Source organism: Phyllobates terribilis, unplaced genomic scaffold, assembly GCF_046119375.1.
Source record: "Phyllobates terribilis strain yellow unplaced genomic scaffold, ASM4611937v1 Scaffold_11__3_contigs__length_659146591, whole genome shotgun sequence".
Taxonomy (NCBI): domain Eukaryota; kingdom Metazoa; phylum Chordata; class Amphibia; order Anura; family Dendrobatidae; genus Phyllobates; species Phyllobates terribilis.
In genome coordinates, this window is record NW_027362771.1 from 234,154,339 (window position 1) to 234,172,109 (window position 17,771).

At 40.8% G+C, this 17,771-nt stretch overlaps 1 protein-coding gene across 1 annotated transcript in view; it reads right to left on the reverse strand.

Moving 5' to 3' along the window:
• Window positions 1–17,771, reverse strand: part of MOV10L1 (Mov10 like RNA helicase 1) — a 190,710-nt gene that overhangs the window by 61,113 nt on the left and 111,826 nt on the right. Inside the window, exons 9-13 of the mRNA XM_073650723.1 lie at window positions 9,498–9,612; window positions 8,245–8,422; window positions 4,505–4,575; window positions 3,788–3,879; window positions 1,145–1,203 (exon numbers count right to left, since the gene is read on the reverse strand). Coding sequence (XP_073506824.1) covers window positions 1,145–1,203; window positions 3,788–3,879; window positions 4,505–4,575; window positions 8,245–8,422; window positions 9,498–9,612 — 515 coding nt within the window. The remainder of the gene's footprint in view (window positions 1–1,144; window positions 1,204–3,787; window positions 3,880–4,504; window positions 4,576–8,244; window positions 8,423–9,497; window positions 9,613–17,771) is intronic.

A 17,771-nucleotide genomic window follows, 5' to 3' on the forward strand; every position in this document is an offset into this window, starting at 1 on the left:
AGACGAGTTGTCATTTTTATTGGTACCATTTTCGATCACAATGTTTTTTGATCGCTTTCTATTCTGATTTTTGGGCGGGAGAATGAACAAAAACCAGCAATTCCTCCATTGTTTTTCTTTTTTTTTCATGCAGTTCCATGTGTTGTAATATTGAGAAGACAGCTTTATTTTTCAGGTCAGTACGATTTCAGCGACACCACACGTATGTCTTTTTTTACGTTTTGGCACTTTCACACAATAAAAATAGAAAAAAATATTTTTTTGCATCGCTGTATTCTGAGAGCTATAACTTTTTTATTTTTTCCGCTAAAGATGTCATTTTCAGTGGTACCATTTTTAGTTACTTTTGCCTTTTTGATTGCGTTTTATTCCACTTTCTGTTCGGCGGTGTGATGAAAAATCATAGTCCCCCCCCCGTTATCTTTTTATGCTGTCCACTGAAGAGGGTTAACTAGTGTGACAGTTTTATAGGTCGGGTCGTTCCGGACACTGCGATACCAAACTATGTACTTTTTTTGTTTATTTTTCTATACATAAAAATACTTCTTATTTATGGGTACAATTTATATTATAATTATTTTGTGGTTTTTTTTTTTAAGATTTCTACAATTTTTTTTTACTTTTGCAAAGTGACAAGTTTGTTGTACAGTTTGGAGAGTGCCCCTCGGGTTCGTCTAAATCCTGTTTTTAGGGGGACTCAGGTGGAAACCTTTGAACACACTACAGAAACGCAGTTTGAACAGGGCCTTACACAAAATCCCAGTAAGCAAAAGAATACTATGTTGCCACACTAACAATAATTGATAAAATGGAGTGTATGTGTATGTGCACGCTTTAAAATTTATCATTTATAAGAATTGGAAACCAAAAAAGATTAGATACCCAGATTTTGAACACTTTTTTCAAGATGTTAAAAATTTTTTGAGATGTTTTTTTTTTCTTTCAGTTCAGCATCTTTCATTTCAGATGGGCAGAGAAAAATAGCAGACACATTTCTGTGCCCATGAGAAAAGATGGAAAGAAACAAAACAACAAAGATCACTGCAGTCTATGGTCCCACCAAGGGTTTGTCTGAATCCTGTTCGTAACGTGATTGAGGCGGAAGCCCTTAACACATTGCAGAAATGCAGAAGTAACCACTTACCAGCTTGTCCAAGATGTTTTGCTTGTTCTACAGCAAATTGACACCTTCTGCTACTGGTTCTATAAAGAATGAAAAAAACGTTAAGCATCCCTATAGCCTTAATGTCATTAGGAGACATAAATCCACAGCCTAAATGTCTCAAGCACTTTGCCCATATCTGACTAACCACTAGTAATGAGTTGGGCACTGTTCCCATGTCCAATTGTTATCCATTTGCGACAAATCAGTTATAAAAAAAGAACCCACAGATATGTTAAAAACAAAAACAGAGCAAAAACAGAGGCATAATGGGAATAAAAGTTTCAGTTTTTAAATGGATCTGCCGAAAAAATGGATCTCTTTAAAATCTGACAATTTAGTTTCCGTTTTCATCTGGCTTAGTTCCTACTGTAACTGATCCATTTTTACAAGAGGTGTCTCTGAACAGCTCTAGTGTATGTGCAGTACTAAATATAAGGTCTGTTAAAGAATAACCATTTGTTTCCTATAGACTTCAAAGTATATAAAAAAAAAAATAAAAAAATGGATACAGTTGCTATATGTTTTTTGAGCCAGACAAAATAGTTGGGCAGAGTGCATTTTTTGATCAAGTAAAAAAAAAGGGAATTGAGACAAGGAAAGGAGGCACACAAAGCCATTTTATGGCAATTATATTCCCATTCAAATTAATTGGTCCTATATTGAAACATATTATTTCAGTTTTTATGATCTCAAAACAAATCCAAAAATGGAAATAATTATTGGACTTGTAAATAGAGCCTAAGCAGAGCATCACAGGCCTTGTCTTACTTTTTTTGGGGCAAAGAAAGGATGTCATATGCCCCTCTCCTGAAATATTTGAGCATTAAATTAGCATTAATTAGAGAGAAAGAAAAGAAAAACATGTAAGAGGACTATTAAAGTATGTGTACACAATGGTCATAGAAGAGCCTGAGCCTGTAAGGCTATGTGCCCACGATGCAGAAATGAAGCAGAAAATTTCTGCAGCATTTCTACATCTCCCTGGCAGAAAAAAACGCATGCAGATTGTACATGCAGATTGTGCATGCGTTTTTCCTGCAGAATACATGCGGATCCACATGCGGGTTCACATGTAGATTGACAAGCACTTTCCAGGCGATAGCATCACTTGGAAAGTGCTTGACAACTAGGTCACACTGTATAAATCCATGCAACCGGCATGGATTTATATAGTGTGACCGTAAAAATTGAAACAAATAAAGCTATACTCACCCCCGATGCCCCGGCGTGGCTGCAGCGCTCGTTCCTGTCTGCCGGCATATCGCGAGACAGAGCGGTGAAGGGCCTGCGGTCACATGACTGTGACGTCACCGAAGGTCCTTTAGCGCTGCTGGCATTCAGAGAGAAGACACCGGACAGGTGAGTATAAACTTTATTTGTTATTTTATTCTTTTTTTACAGGTAGAATGGTACCCAGGTCTGGATGAGAGTCTCCTCTCCTCCAGAACTGAGTACTATCCGCACATAGAGACGCATAGAAGCCGCTTGTACAAATGTACAGTCGCGGTTTCTGTGCGTCTCAATGCAAGTCAATGGCGGGAGTTCCGCTGCGCTTCCGTAAAATTAAATGACATGCTGCGGATTTTTGTACGCAGCATAAACGCTGCGGAAAAATCCGCAGCATGTGCATAGAACATGCGGAATCCCCTTGGGGACCATGGGGTGCGGATTACTTAGCGTTTTACAAGCGTTTCCGCTGCGGAATTTCCGCAGTGTGCCCACGTAGCGTTTTTCAAGCGTTCATGCTGCGGAATTTCCGCAGCGGAAACGCTTGTAAAACGCTAGGTAATCCGCACCCCATGGTCCCCAAGGGGATTCCGCATGTTCTATGCACATGCTGCGGATTTTTCCGCAGCGTTTATGCTGCGTACAAAAATCCGCAGCATGTCATTTAATTTTGCGGAAGCGCAGCGGAACTCCCGCCATTGACTTGCATTGAGACGCACAGAAACCGCGACTGTACATTTTTACAAGCGGCTTCTATGCGTCTCTATGTGCGGATGGTACCCAGTTCTGGAGGAGAGGAGACTCTCATCCAGACCTGGGTACCATTCTACCTGTAAAAAAAAGAATAAAATAACAAATAAAGTTTATATTCACCTGTCCGGCGTCTTCTCTCTGAATGCCAGCAGCGCTGAAGGACCTTCGGTGACGTCACAGTCATGTGACCGCAGGCCCTTCACCGCTCTGTCTCGCGATATGCCGGCAGCCGGGAACCAGCCAGGAAGCAGCGCTGCAGCCACGCCGGGGCCTCGGGGGTGAGTATAGCTTTATTTGTTTTAATTTTTACGGTTCACACTGTATAAATCCATGCTGTTTGCATGGATTTATACAGTGTGACCTAGTTGTCAAGCACTTTCCAAGTGATGCTATCGCCTGGAAAGTGCTTGTCAATCTGCATGCGGAAACGCATGTGAACCCGCATGTGGATCCGCATGTATTCTGCAGGAAAACCGCATGTACAATCTGCATGCGTTTTTTTCTGCCAGGGAGATGCAGAAATGCTGCAGAAATTTTCTGCTTCATTTCTGCATCTTGGTCACATAGCCTAAAGGTTATTGAAGCTACGATACATAAAACGGTAACAGCTAAAGACACACGTATAGTAGATTGGCACATTGCCTGTTTACTGTGAATTCTACTTCCATGGGTTCATAGTTGTAGGACTGCTCCAAGTTTGCGTTAACACGCAGGGCTACCTCCTCGTCATTTATCTAGAAAAGACAAAATATTTATTTTACAGAATGTGTTCTGCTGTATTTGATGGCAAGTGTAGCCAACAACATGTAGCACTTGTGTTGTTTTATTCATCACTAAACAACTGCTCTTGTTCTGTGTATGTTCAAAGCGAGCAGCTGGAGCCGCTCGTAGCACAAGTACCTATTCAGCGAGAAAATACCAGCGCGGCGGCAATTTACTGAACATTATTGAGACATAATAGAAGACAAACAAGTAGAGCATGCTGTAGAAAATATATGCACAGCCCTATTATGACTTGAGAGGGAATTATGGAATATGCTATAGATCAATTGTAAAATAAGTAGCTTCTCTGTTTTACAGCACAGGCACTTTCTACCCAAACATGAATTTTTAAAACGGTAAAACCAGGACTATGAATAAAAGCATCAACATGGAAAGTTCTGCATAATCTGAAGTAATGCACAAGTCATTCCATGAGTGTCAGCATCACTGCTCCAAGAACCTGCATTATTTATGTGACCCGGGCGATCTAATAGCATGCAATAACATACAGCCCAGGACACTCGGAGGTACAATAAATAATGCACAGACAATTGAAAAGGAAAGACCTAAAAGACTGTGTGCTACTGCGAAACTTACTTCAGCAACCAAGCCTACGAATTCCACCACTGTAGCGCTATACGAGTGGCTCTTCAACAGGACCCTGTCACCTGGATAGCACAAAACACACACATGGAACATTAAACACAGCTCAAAAAATTAAGGGAACACTTAAATTACACATTGGATCTCCATTAGCAAAAGATATAAATTGAAATTCGTTATTGATATTAATTGTGTACGGTAATTTGTTGAGCGCCAATTGAAACTAAAATCATCCACCAATTGAGACCTAGATTAACAGGTAAATCTTATTTGAGTGAATTTTGACACAACTCACAATGTGACTCAGTGTGTATGGTCACCATGCGCATATATGCACTCCTGACAACGCTTGGGCAAGCTACTGATGGGATGGCAGATGGTGGAGGGCATGTCCACCCTAACTTAATTCAGGGCATCAGTGATCTTCTGGATAGACTGAAGCACGAATTGGCAGCCACGGCCATTTTCTGTTTTTTCATTTTTGTTTTTTCCTCCCCTTCCTCCAAGAGCCATAACTTTTTTATTTTTCTGTCCACAAATGTTTGACGGCTTGTTTTTTGCGGGACAAGTTGTACTTTTGAATAACACCATTCATTTTATCATGTGATGCACTGGAAAGCGGGAAAAAAATTATAAGTGCGTTGAAACTGCAAAAAAAGTGCAATGTCACAATTGTTTTTTTCAATTTACCATGTTCACTATATGGTAAAACTGACCTGACAATATGATTCTCCAAGTCAATATGATTACACAGTTACCGAACATGCAATTTTTTTTTTATTTAAGTGGTTTTAAAAAAAAAATTCAGAAATTTGTAAAAAAAATAAATAAATTTGTGTTGCCGTTTTCTAAAACCAGTAACGGTTTCAATTTTCGGGATATGGGGCTGTGTGAGGGCTTATTTTTTGTGCGGTGAGCTGACGTTTTTAGGAATACCATCTGGGGATAGGTGCAATATGAAGCGTTCAAAACATAGTATTTTATTGCAATGTTGCTGCGGCCACAAGACCTAATTCTGGAGGTTTGACTTCTTTTCTCGTTACGTTGTTTACCGATCAGATAAGTTTATTTTATATTTTGATAGATTGGACTCTTAAGAATTCAACAATACCAAATGTGTATATTTTTAATGGGGCCAAGGGGGGGGGGGGGGGGATTTGAAATTTTGTGGGGGTTTTTTTTTTCATATTTTTGAAATTTTTTTTTTACTGTATCTAATAGTCCTCTTAGAGGACTTGAAGCTGAAATTGTCAGAATTCTTGTGCTATACATAGCAGTACATCAGGACTGCTATGTATAGTGAACATCACAGGCTGGCTTTCACAGGAGAATCTTCATAACAAGTACGGGTGTCTTCAGCAAACTTCCGGCTGTGGGCGCCCTGCAATCACATCATGGGCGTGCCGAATGAAGCTACCCTTCCCCCGCCAGCATGTGTTAAATGCTGCGCTGCTGTAAGAGACTGACCACGGCATTTAATAGGCTAACAGCCATAACTGGAGCTCTGCTTCATGCTTGGCTCTTAAAGGCACATGATGGCCGATTAAAGGCAGGGCTACGACATATGAAGTAAATGTATGTTAAATGTCATGAAAGGGATAATGTCCCAAAGGTTTTCAATTAGATTTAAGTCTTAGGAACATGAAGTCCAGTCAATAGCATCATGTCTACAAACACTGGCAACATGTGGCTGGGTATTGTTCTGGACTAGTTAGAACCCCTAGGGGTCACTGCACTAGCATAAGGTCTGACAAAGACTCTGAGGATTTCATCCCAGCACCGAGTTATTAGTATCTTGACTGCTGTTATCACGCGGAAGTTTGTATAGACCTCCAAAGATATGCCTCCAGATATTATTAATAACAATGCCAAACCGGTTATGCTGGATGATGTTACAAGCAGCATAACATTCACCATGAAGTCTCCAGATGCTTTTAGGTCTCTCACCTGTGCTCAATGTGAACCTGCTCTAAACTATGAAAAGAACGGGTTGCCAATGACAGACTTGCCAATACTAGCGATCACAGGCGAATGCCAATTGAACAGCATGGTGCTGGACTGCAAGATACGACTACTGAATGTAAAACCCTCATACCACCATCTAAGAGTCGAGTTCTGATGTTTGGCCAAAAACATGCACACCCGTAGCCCTCTGGAGGTCATTCAGTGCGGTGTTGTCGGAGCAGCTCCAGTTTCTCCTCACTAAAGAAGCAGACATCGGTGCAGGTTAGTTGATGCCCTCCTCTGGTCCTGTGTCTCTGCATATAAGCCTGGCTCCTGATATCTGCCTCAGTGTTCTGCTAGCAGGCAGAGCAACTCTTAAGATAGCACGTAATGGACATGCCATCCAGGAGGAGCTGAACTACCTGTTCAACCCGACAGGTCTCATGGTGCCACAAGTGACAATAATACTAGTAAACTGTCACGATGGATAAGGAGAGAGTAATTGTCTGTGGCCACTACCTCCAAAACCACTCTCATTTTGGGCTTGTGTGGTCATCATCATTAGCATGAGAGTAGGTGAAATTAATTTACGTTCATTTATGCTTTCTAATTGGACAGACTGATATCTCATAAGTTCAAATGACTTGGGTTATACTGTAAAGGCTGAAAAAAGACCTTTCACTGGATATTTTTTCTTGAAATTGAGAAACTCTTCCAGTTGCTCCTGCTCCACGGATTTTGTAACCGTTTTTATCACCCGGCAATATGAGATGGAAATGTTCCTTACAACCAGCTGGGTGTAAACCAGAGAACTATTGTCATATAGAAAAAAGCAAATGCCCACAGAGAAGTTCTGGGCTTTAGTCTAGATAAGCTCTGCCAGGGACATATGTCAGTGTAGTGTGCAGTTTTCCCCTGTAACTGGGCTTCCTAAGGAGCAGTACAGTTATATTAAAAATGATAGATATTACACAGTAAATTCATATGCACCCTAAAAAGGCACTAAAAAAATATAGCTTGTCCAGCATAAAACAAAGCCTTGTACAGATACATCGGTAAAAAGATTAAAAAGATTATTGCTGATGAAAGCAGAAAGGGTAAAATGACTAAATTTGGCCAGCCATGGAGGACCTTTCTGACCTGGTCAATAAGGAGGTTAATAAAATGGTATTGATTTAAAAGGACATTGATCCTCATGTGTGTTATACTAATTCAATCTATAGTCTGAAACATTTTTTTCTTATTTGTTTTTATACTTTTAAATGTATTTTATTTCATATCATGCATATTATTTTGCTTCCTGTACATGAATCTATAGATGAGACTGCTTGCCTGATAGTTCAGAAATATGCTTTAGAGAGAAGAAATGTCAGCGACAACACAACCTAGTAATGTGAAAGATTATTGAAGGGTGTTTTGGGCAAGCTCAGCCATCTATTACTACTCAAGGACAGGGAGTTCCATCATCTATGTTACCGGTGTGAATCTGTATTCTAGTGACACAACTTTTAGGGTGAGACTTTCAGAAAACCAGAGCATTGTGCAGATCGGTAGGTATCCCCCACATAATGTACAGAGTTCTAACCTACTGTATATCTATTTTATGTACATCAAACTCATCCATAAAACTAGAGGTAAAAATTACCACAATATGACCTTGATGTTTCACCACAAAAGGTGTGACTTGCCACCTTGACACTCATAATGACCCACCGGTCCTAACCACAGTACAAGTCACAACCTTCAGAAAACAATCAAGCTATTCACTGTTTATGGGTAATATCACTTACCAGGATAAAGGGAGGGTCTTCCTTCTATAATTCCAGGCACTTCCAATACCAAAAATCCACCACGCTTCTGAAAGCAAACGCCACTCAGGCTTAAATCTTTCATTTCTATTTCATTATGGATATCCTCAAGCCAAAGTAAAGTTGACATTTTATTTCGATAATTTGACAGCGTAAGCAACTATTCATTAAAAAAAGAAAAAGAAATAGAATTATACATATACTGTATGTTGCATATATTTACAATTCTACAATGTAGTAATGTTCTAATGTGCTAAAAAGGTCTATTTAAAAGGAATTGCCCATATATTAGATATATGCTAAAATGGTTATATTAACCAGCTTTTTGATATTCGACTTAAAAACTTAAAAGGGTCACACAAGTAAATAATGTGGATTACTGAATGCAATAAGGCAGAAGTCAAAATTACAAATTAATTTGTTCATTAACTACTTCCGAACCACTCACAGACTATAAATGTCAGAGCGATCTGCATTATACTCTTCAGTGCCATTCTAAAACGTCACTGCAAAGCATAACCGCTACATCAAATTGAGCAGCTGTGGGAGCTGACTGTAAGATACAGCTAGACTTCCCATAGAGAAGGCAGAAAGGGTTTATTGCAGTTTCTGCCTTCCCGACTGCTGCTGTATATACAGCGCTGAACAAGCGCCGTGTATACAGTACAGAAAGCGCGGTCAGGCACTTCCTCCTCTAGACCCAGCAGTCATGTAACTGGGAGTGGAGAAGGAGCAGCAGCTGCTGGGTCCTGAGAGAACTCTATGAACTCAGAAGACTGAATTTTCAGTGTTGTTTGGGTTAATAAAACAGCCCCACTTACAGGAACAAATTTAAAATATATTTTTAGTTGTCCTTTGTGGTCTTTACATTTTATTAAAAACATCAAAAACAAATGTATTTCCCACCAATATTGGCAAAGAAATAAAATTTGAAAAAAAAAAAAATGTATGAAACGAGCAAGAAAATAACAAAAATTACACCCCCTGTATCATGAAAAAGATACAAAATGGTTTAAATATCCCCCCCCCAAAAAAAAGTTATAGCTCTATAAAACCGTATGTACGAAAATACTTGAACATGTGCCTGGTCTTGATCTGGGCTGGTCTTCAATTGGTTAACTAAGAATATGCTGACAGATTTAATTAAAACTATCCTTTTGATAAAATAAATCCAGAGCAGACAGGTGTAAACTGCACCAAAAGTTCATTGTACACGTCCTCACAGTCATACCCACCTCTCCTAAACAAGGTTCTATTGCCAGTACATTCAAATTCTGCTCCACACATTTCCTGATTCTTTCTGGTACAGGGTACAAAGGAATGAAACTGGGAAGATGTCTTCTAGATAGTCTACAATTATAAGAGAGGTTAACTTATTTCTCAATTAAGTATTGTATATACCTTTGCGGCAGCTTGGGATGGGAAGCCAGCTTAAAAAAAAAGGTGGCAGAAATTAAGCAAATGGGAAAATATACAACATGGGCTACAATATGAAAGGTAACACAGACAGCAGTTCTTGAAATTGATAGTAGGAGCATTATTAAGGAGAATCTGTCATGGGAGAGTTTTGTTTCCCAGGCAAACCCATGTTTAAATATTTTTTTAATCCGATTTGTCTGTAATGCATCAGAACTAGTGTTGAGCGATACCTTCTGATATCGGGAAATATCGGATCAGACGGATACCCAAAAAATATCGGATATCGCCGATTCCGATACCGGAAACCAATGCAAGTCAATGGGACACAAATATTGGAAAGAAAATAAACCCTTTCTTTCCTTGTAGGTTAATTCTACATGAAGGAAAACAACTAAGAATAATGTAGAATGTATTACATGAAAAGACGGCAATTCAGCAGCGGCATACACCGGTACGCGACAATTTAGAACAGAAAGAATATAGAGCATCACACATAAATTAGATACATAGAAACATGTCAGTCACATATACAAGAAGTACAGTGACAGTGTTGCTTACTGTACTTGTCATTTAGTGTTAAAATAAAGGATTTATTAAAAAAAAAATTGGTGTGGGGTTACCCGTAATTTTAGTCTCTAGTGGAGGTTAAGCAGACAGCTGGGGCAGATGTTTGAAGCCTTGGAAGGGGGTAATACCCACGGATCTTCCCAGGCTACTAATATCAGCCCCCAGCTGAATACCTAGCCTTTACTAGCTATTAAAATGGAGGACCCCCAAAAAAATTATGTGGGGTCCCCCTTATTTTAATAGCTAGCAAAGGCTAGGCAGACAGCTGGGGGCTGATATTAATAGCACAGGAAGGGTGCCATGAATATTGGCCCCCTCCCAGGCAAGAAACACCAGCCGTCAGCCGCCCCAGAAAGGGCGCATCCATAGGATGCGCCAATTCTGGCACTTAGCCTCGCTCTTCCCACTGCCCTGTAGCGGTGGCAGTGGGGTAATAGGCTGGGGTTGATGTTAGCTTATAATGCCAGCTGACATCAAGCCCAGGTTAGTAATGGAGAGGCGTCTATAAGACACCCCCATTACTAACCCCATAGTCAAAGTTAAAAAAAAACCACAAACACCCAGAATAAAGTCCTTTAATTGAAATAAACACACAATTCTTTATTGTTCTAAATTAAACCATACTTACCATCACGCCCATTCCAGCTGAAGCCAATGTCTTCTGCAATAAAAGTTAAATAATAAAGCAACCTCATCCTTACCTTTCCATGGTTCCCACGACGGCTCTAGCTCTGCTACATTCACATGACAGGCTAGATCGCAGCCGAAAGCTGCCATCCAGCTTGCCATGCCGCAGACACTGAGAAGCGCAGGCATGCTTGCGCTCCTCAGTGTCTGGCTGTGACGGCATAAAGATGAGCCGAGGTCATGTCCAATGAACTCAGCTCACCTCATGCACGTCACTGACAGCGTGGGAGAATTCTCCTGCGCTCAGAGCTTGAGCAGGAGAATTCTCCCACGCTGGGATGGCATTGAGATGACAGGCTGGATCGCAGCTGAACGCTGCCATCCAGCTTGTCATCCTTCACAGACACTGCAGAGCGCAAGCATGCCTGCGAAATCCCACGTATTTTTTTTTTTTTTTAATTATTTCATGAAATTCATGAAATAATAATAAAAAAAAGGATTACCTATATTGTTGTGTCCGGCCAGCTACAAATAGGCATCTGGTGGTTGGGGGCAGCCCGTTCCTCGATACTGTAATCAGAACTAAAAGTCTAACTTAGTGAAGAGAGAAAAATATAGGCATAAATTAAATTCATGAGATCAAATAACTACACCTTGGCATGTGCATATGTATTCAACCCTTTTGCTATGAAGCCTCTAAATATTTGTGGTGGAAGCAATTACCTTCATAAGTCACATGCTTTGTGAAACAGGAAAAATACACTGCTCAAAAAAATAAAGGGAACACTCAAATAACACATCGTAGATCTGAATGAATGAAATATTCTCATTGAATACTTTGTTCTGTATAAAGTTGAATGTGCTGACAACAAAATCACACAAAAGTCATCAATGGAAATCAAATTTATTAACCAATGGAGGCCTGGATTTGGAGTCACCCCCTAAATTAAAGTGGAAAAACACACTACAGGCTGATCCAACTTTGATGTAATGTCCTTAAAACAAGCCAAAATGAGGCTCAGTATTGTGTGTGGCATCCAAGTGCCTGTATGACCTCCCTACAATGCCTGGGCATTCTCCTGATGAGGTTGCGGATGGTCTCCTGTGGGATCTTCCTCCCAGACCTGGACTAAAGCATCCGCCAACTCCTGGACAGTCTGTGGTGCAACGCGAAGTTGGTGGATGGAGCGAGACATGATGTCCCAGATGTGCTCAATCGGATTCAGGTCTGGGGAACGGGCGGGCCAGTCCATAGCTTCAATGCCTTCATTGTGCAGGAACTGCTGACACACTCCAGCCACATGAGGTCTGGCATGGTCCTGCATTAGGAGGAACCCAGGGCCAACCGCACCAGCATATGGTCACACAAGGGGTCTGAGGATCTCATCTCGGTACCTAATGGCAGTCAGGCTACCTCTGGGGAGCAAATGGAGGGCTGTGCGGCCCTCCAAAGAAATGCCACCCCACACCATTACTGACCCACTGCCAAACTGGTCATGCTGAAGGATGTTGCAGGCAGCAGATCACTCTCCATGGCGTCTCCAGACTCTTTCACGTCTGTCACTTGTGCTCAGTGTGAACCTGCTTTCATCTGTGAAGAGCACAGGGCGCCAGTGGCGACTTCGCCAATCCTGGTGTTCTGTGGCAAATGCCAAGCATCCTGCACGGTGTTGGGCTGTGAGCACAACCCCCATCTGTGGACGTCGGGCCCTCATACCACTCTCATGGAGTCGGTTTCTAACCGTTTGTGCAGACACATGCACATTTGTGGCCTGCTGGAGGTCATTTTGCAGGGCTCTGGCAGTGCTCCTCCTTTTCCTCCTTGCACAAAGGCGGAGGTAGCGGTCCTGCTGCTGGGTTGTTGCCCTCTTACAGCCCCCTCCACGTCTCCTGGTGTACTGGCCTGTCTCCTGGTAGCGCCTCCAGCCTCTGGACACTACACTGCAAACCGTCTTGCCACAGCTCGCATTGATGTGCCATCCTGGATGAGTTGCACTACCTGAGCAACTTCTGTGGGTTGGAGAGTGTGTCTCATGCTACCACGAGTGTGAAAGCACAACCAACATTCAAAAGTGACCAAAACATCAGCCAGAAAGCATTGGTACTGCGATGTGGTCTGTGGTCCCCACCTGCAGAACTACTCCTTTATTGAGGGTGTCTTGATAATTGCCAATAATTTCCATCTATTGTCTATTCCATTTGCACAACAGCATGTGAAATTGATTGTCAATCAGTGTTGCTTCCTAAGTGGACAGTTTGATTTCACAGAAGTTAGATTCACTTGGAGTTATATTCTGTTGTTTAAGTGTTCCCTTTATTTTTTTGAGCAGTGTATATATCTTTGTACAGTGTTAGCCAGTAGATTAGAGAAAAATATTTAGATTTGAGAGTCCTCAGTGGTTGATACCATTTAATGGATAACTGAAAAGATGCTAACAAATTGCAAGTTTTCGAGACTACTCAGTTCTCTTCATCAGGCATAGTATAGTCACATATTTATACACAACAAGACACAGAGATAATGCATTAGATGAGACAAGTGACGTGAAGCAGAACTATCAATATGGGAGAGGGATGAACAGTTGTGGTCGTAAATATTGGAATGGTTCATAGATAAGGGGTGTGAAAGTCTTACTGTCCTGTGATTGAAGTCTGGTCTAGTTTTGTGATGCCCCCACAGGTCTGAGGATCATATTTCTTAGTTGATGTAGAATGACATAAATGTAGTGTATGGAGTGGCCCAGTCAAAGCCCAGACCTTAATCCAATTGAGAATCTGTGGTCTGGCTTGAAGTTTGCTGTTCAACAGAGGAAACCAACTAACTTGAAGGAGCTGAAGCAGTTTTACATTGAGGAAAGGGCAAAAATCCCAGTGGCAAGATGTGGAAAATTCAAAGAAACTTAGCCAAAGCAACTTGCAGCTGTAATTGCTGCAAAAGAAGGCTCTATAAAAGTACTAACTTTAGGGGGGTAAATAATTATGCACACTGAAGTTATTTTCTCCTATTTGTAGTTTTATTCTCAAAAAAAAAGAAAAAACAAAATGTTCACAGTTGTAGGCATGTTCTTTACATGAACTGATGCAAACCCTCAAATAAAACAGTGAAATTCCAGGTTGTGAGGTAGCAAAACATGAAAAATGCCAAGGTGTTAAATACTTTCGCAAGCCACTGTGCATGGGCATCAGGTAAAAGAAGCAGAAGAAAAAGAAAATGGACAGCAATCCACTAAGGTAATAGTAGGTACTCCTGGCCTTAGTATCTAGTACATGATACACATACATACAGTGGGTACGGAAAGTATTCAGACCCCTTTAAATTTTAAACTCTTTGTTTCATTGCAGCCATTTGGTAAATTCTGAAAAGTTCATTTTTTTCTCATTAAAGTACACTCTACACCCCATCTTGACTGAAAAAACCCAGAAATGTAGAAATTTTTGCAAATTTATTTAAAAAGAAAAACTGAAATATCACATGGTCATAAGTATTAAGACCCTTTGTCCAGACACTCATATTTAAGTCACATGCTGTCCATTTCCTTGTGATCCTCCTTGAGATGGTTCTACTCCTTCATTGGAGTCCAGCTGTGTTTAATTAAACTGATAGGACTTGATTTGGAAAGGCACACACCTGTCTATATAAGACCTCACAGCTCACAGTGCATGTCAGACCAAATGAGAATCATGAGCTCAAAAGGAACTGCCCAAGGAGCTCAGAGACAGAATTGTGGCAAGGCACAGATCTGGCCAAGGTTACAAAAGAATTTCTGCATTACTCAAGGTTCCTAAGAGCACAGTGACCTCCATAATCCTTAAATGGAAGAAGTTTGAGACCACCAGAAGTCTTCCTAGACCTGGCCGTCCAGCCAAACTGAGCAATCGTAAGAGCATTGGGTAGAGAGGTAAAGAAGAACCCCAAGATCACTGTGGCTGAGCTCCAAAAATGCAGTAGGGAAATGGGAGAAAGTTCCACAAAGTCAACTATCACTGCAGCCCTCCACCAGTCGGGCCTATATGGCAGAGTGGCCCGACGGAAGCCTCTCCTCAGTGCAAGACATATGAAAGCCCGCATAGAGTTTGTTCAAAAACACATGAAGGACTCCCAGACTATGAGAAATAAGATTCTCTGGTCTGATGAGACGAAGATAGAACTGTTTGGTGATAATTCTAAGCGGTATGTGTGGAGAAAACCAGACACTGCTCATCACCAGCCCAATACAATCCCAACAGTGAAGCATGGTGGTGGTAGCATCATGCCATGGGAGTGTTTTTCAGTTGCAGGGACAGGACGACTGGTTGCAATTGAAGGAAACATGAATGTGGCCAAGTACAGAGATATCCTGGATGAAAACCTCTTCCAGAGTGCTCTGGACCTCAGACTTGGCCGAAGGTTCACCTTCCAACAAGACAATGACCCTAAGCACACAGCTAAAATAACAAAGGAGTGGCTTCAGAACAACTCTGTGACCATTCTTGACTGGCCCAGCCAGAGCCCTGACCTAAACCCAATTGAGCATCTATGGAGAGACCTGAAAATGGCTGTCCACCAACGTTCACCATCCAACCTGACGGAATTGGGGAGGTTTTGCAAGTAAGAATGGCAGAGGATCCCCAAATCCTGGTGTGAGAAACTTGTTGCATCATTCCCAAGAAGACTCATGGCTTTACTAGCTCAAAAGGGTGCTTCTACTCAATACTGAGCAAAGGGTCTGAATACTTATGACCATGTGATATTTCAGTTTTTCTTTTTTAAAAATAGGCAAAAATTTCTACATTTCTGGTATTTTCCAGTCAAGATGGGGTGCAGAGTGTACTTTAATGAGAAAAAAATATGAACTTTTTAGAATTTACCAAAAGGCTGCAATGAAACAAAGAGTGAAAAATTTAAAGGGGTCTGAATACTTTCCGCACCCACGGTATAAACACATACACTAGGGCTGTGGAGTCGGTATAAAATGGACCGACTCCAACTCCTAAAATATATAATAAATTGGGTACAGTAGTTCAATGCAGTTTGTGGGGAATATTTTTTTCATAAGAATTTGGGAAAGTTAGGAAATGTCCAATAAATGTCTGTCCTATTCCTGATGTAAGGGTCTAAACTTTTAGCTGAGATGAATCTGTGCCACAGTAAATTTATCACTAAAACATGAGCCATGTATGAGGGAGTGGGAGTCGTCATGGAAATTGAGAAGTCGGAGGTTTGGCTTACTGACTCCACAGCCCTGACATTTTATAAAAAAATATATATATATTATATACACACACACACACACACACACACGTATACAACCCCTGGCAAAAATTATGGAATCACCGGGCTCGGAGGATGTTCATTCGGTTGTTTAATGTTGTTGAAAAAAAGCAGATCACAGACATGGCACGAAACTAAAGTCATTTCAAATGGCAACTTTATGGCTTTAAGAAACACTAAAAGAAATAAGAGATAAAAAATGTGGTACTCAGTAAGGGTAATTTTTTTCAGACCAAGCAGAGGGAAAAAATTATGAAATCACTCAATTCTGAAGAAAAAATTATGGAATCATGAAAAACAAACACACAAAAGAACACTCCAATACATCACTAGTATTTTGTTGAACTACCTCAGGCTTTAATAACAGCTTGCAGTCTCTGAGGCATGGACTTAATGAGTGATAAGCAGTACTCTTCATCAATCTGGCTCCAACTTTCTCTGATTGCTGTTGCCAAATCAGCTTTGCAGGTTGGAGCCTTGTCATGGACCATTTTCTTCAACTTCCACCATTTTTATTTTCAATTGGATTGAGATCCGGACTATTTGCAGGCCATGACATTGACCTTATGTGTCTTCTTTCAAGGAATGTTTTCACAGTTTTTGCTCTATGGCAGGATGCATTATCATCTTGAAAAATAATGTCATCATCCCCAAACATCCTTTCAATTGATGGGATAAGAAAACTGCCCAAAATATCAATGTAAACTTGGGCATTTATTGAAGATGTAATGACAGCCATCTCCCCAGTGCCTTTACCTGACGTGCAGCCCCATATCATCAATGACTGTGGAAATTTGCATGTTCTCTTCATGCAGTCATCTTTATAAATCTCATTGGAACGGCACCAAACAAAAGTTCCAGCATCATCACCTTGCCCAATGCAGATTCGCGATTCATCACTGAATATGACTTTCATCCAGTCATGCACAGGCCACGATGGATTTTCCTTAGCCCATTGTAACCTTGTTTTTTTCTGTTTAGGTGTTAATGATGGCTTATGTTTAGCTTTTCTGCATGCAAATCCCATTTCCTTTTAGGCGGTTTCTTACAGTTCGGTCACAGACATTGACTCCAGTTTCCTCCCATTCGTTCCTCATTTGTTTTGTTGTGCATATCCTGTTTTGGAGACATATTGCTTTAAGTTTCCGGTCTTGACGCTTTGATGTCTTCCTTGGTCTACCAGTATGTTTGCCTTTAACAACCTTACCATGTTGTTTGTATTTGGTCCAGATTTTAGACACAGCTAACTGTGAACAACCAACATCTTTTGCAACATTGCATGATGATTTACCTTCTTTTAAGAGTTTGATAATCCTCTCCTTTGTTTCAATTGACATCTCTCATGTTGGAGCCATGATTCATGTCAGTCCACTTGGTGCAACAGCTCTCCAAGGTGTGATCACTCCTTTTTAGATGCAGACTATTCCATAATTTTTTCCCTCTGCTTGGTTTGAAAAAAAATTACCGTTACTGAGTACCACATTTTTAATCTTGATTTCTTTTAGTGTTTCTTAAAGCCCTAAAGTTGCCATTTGAAATGACTTTAGTTTTGTGCCATGTCAGTGATCTGCATTTTTTCAACAACATTAAACAACTGAATGAACATCCTCCGAGCCTGGTGATTCCATAATTTTTGCCAGGGGTT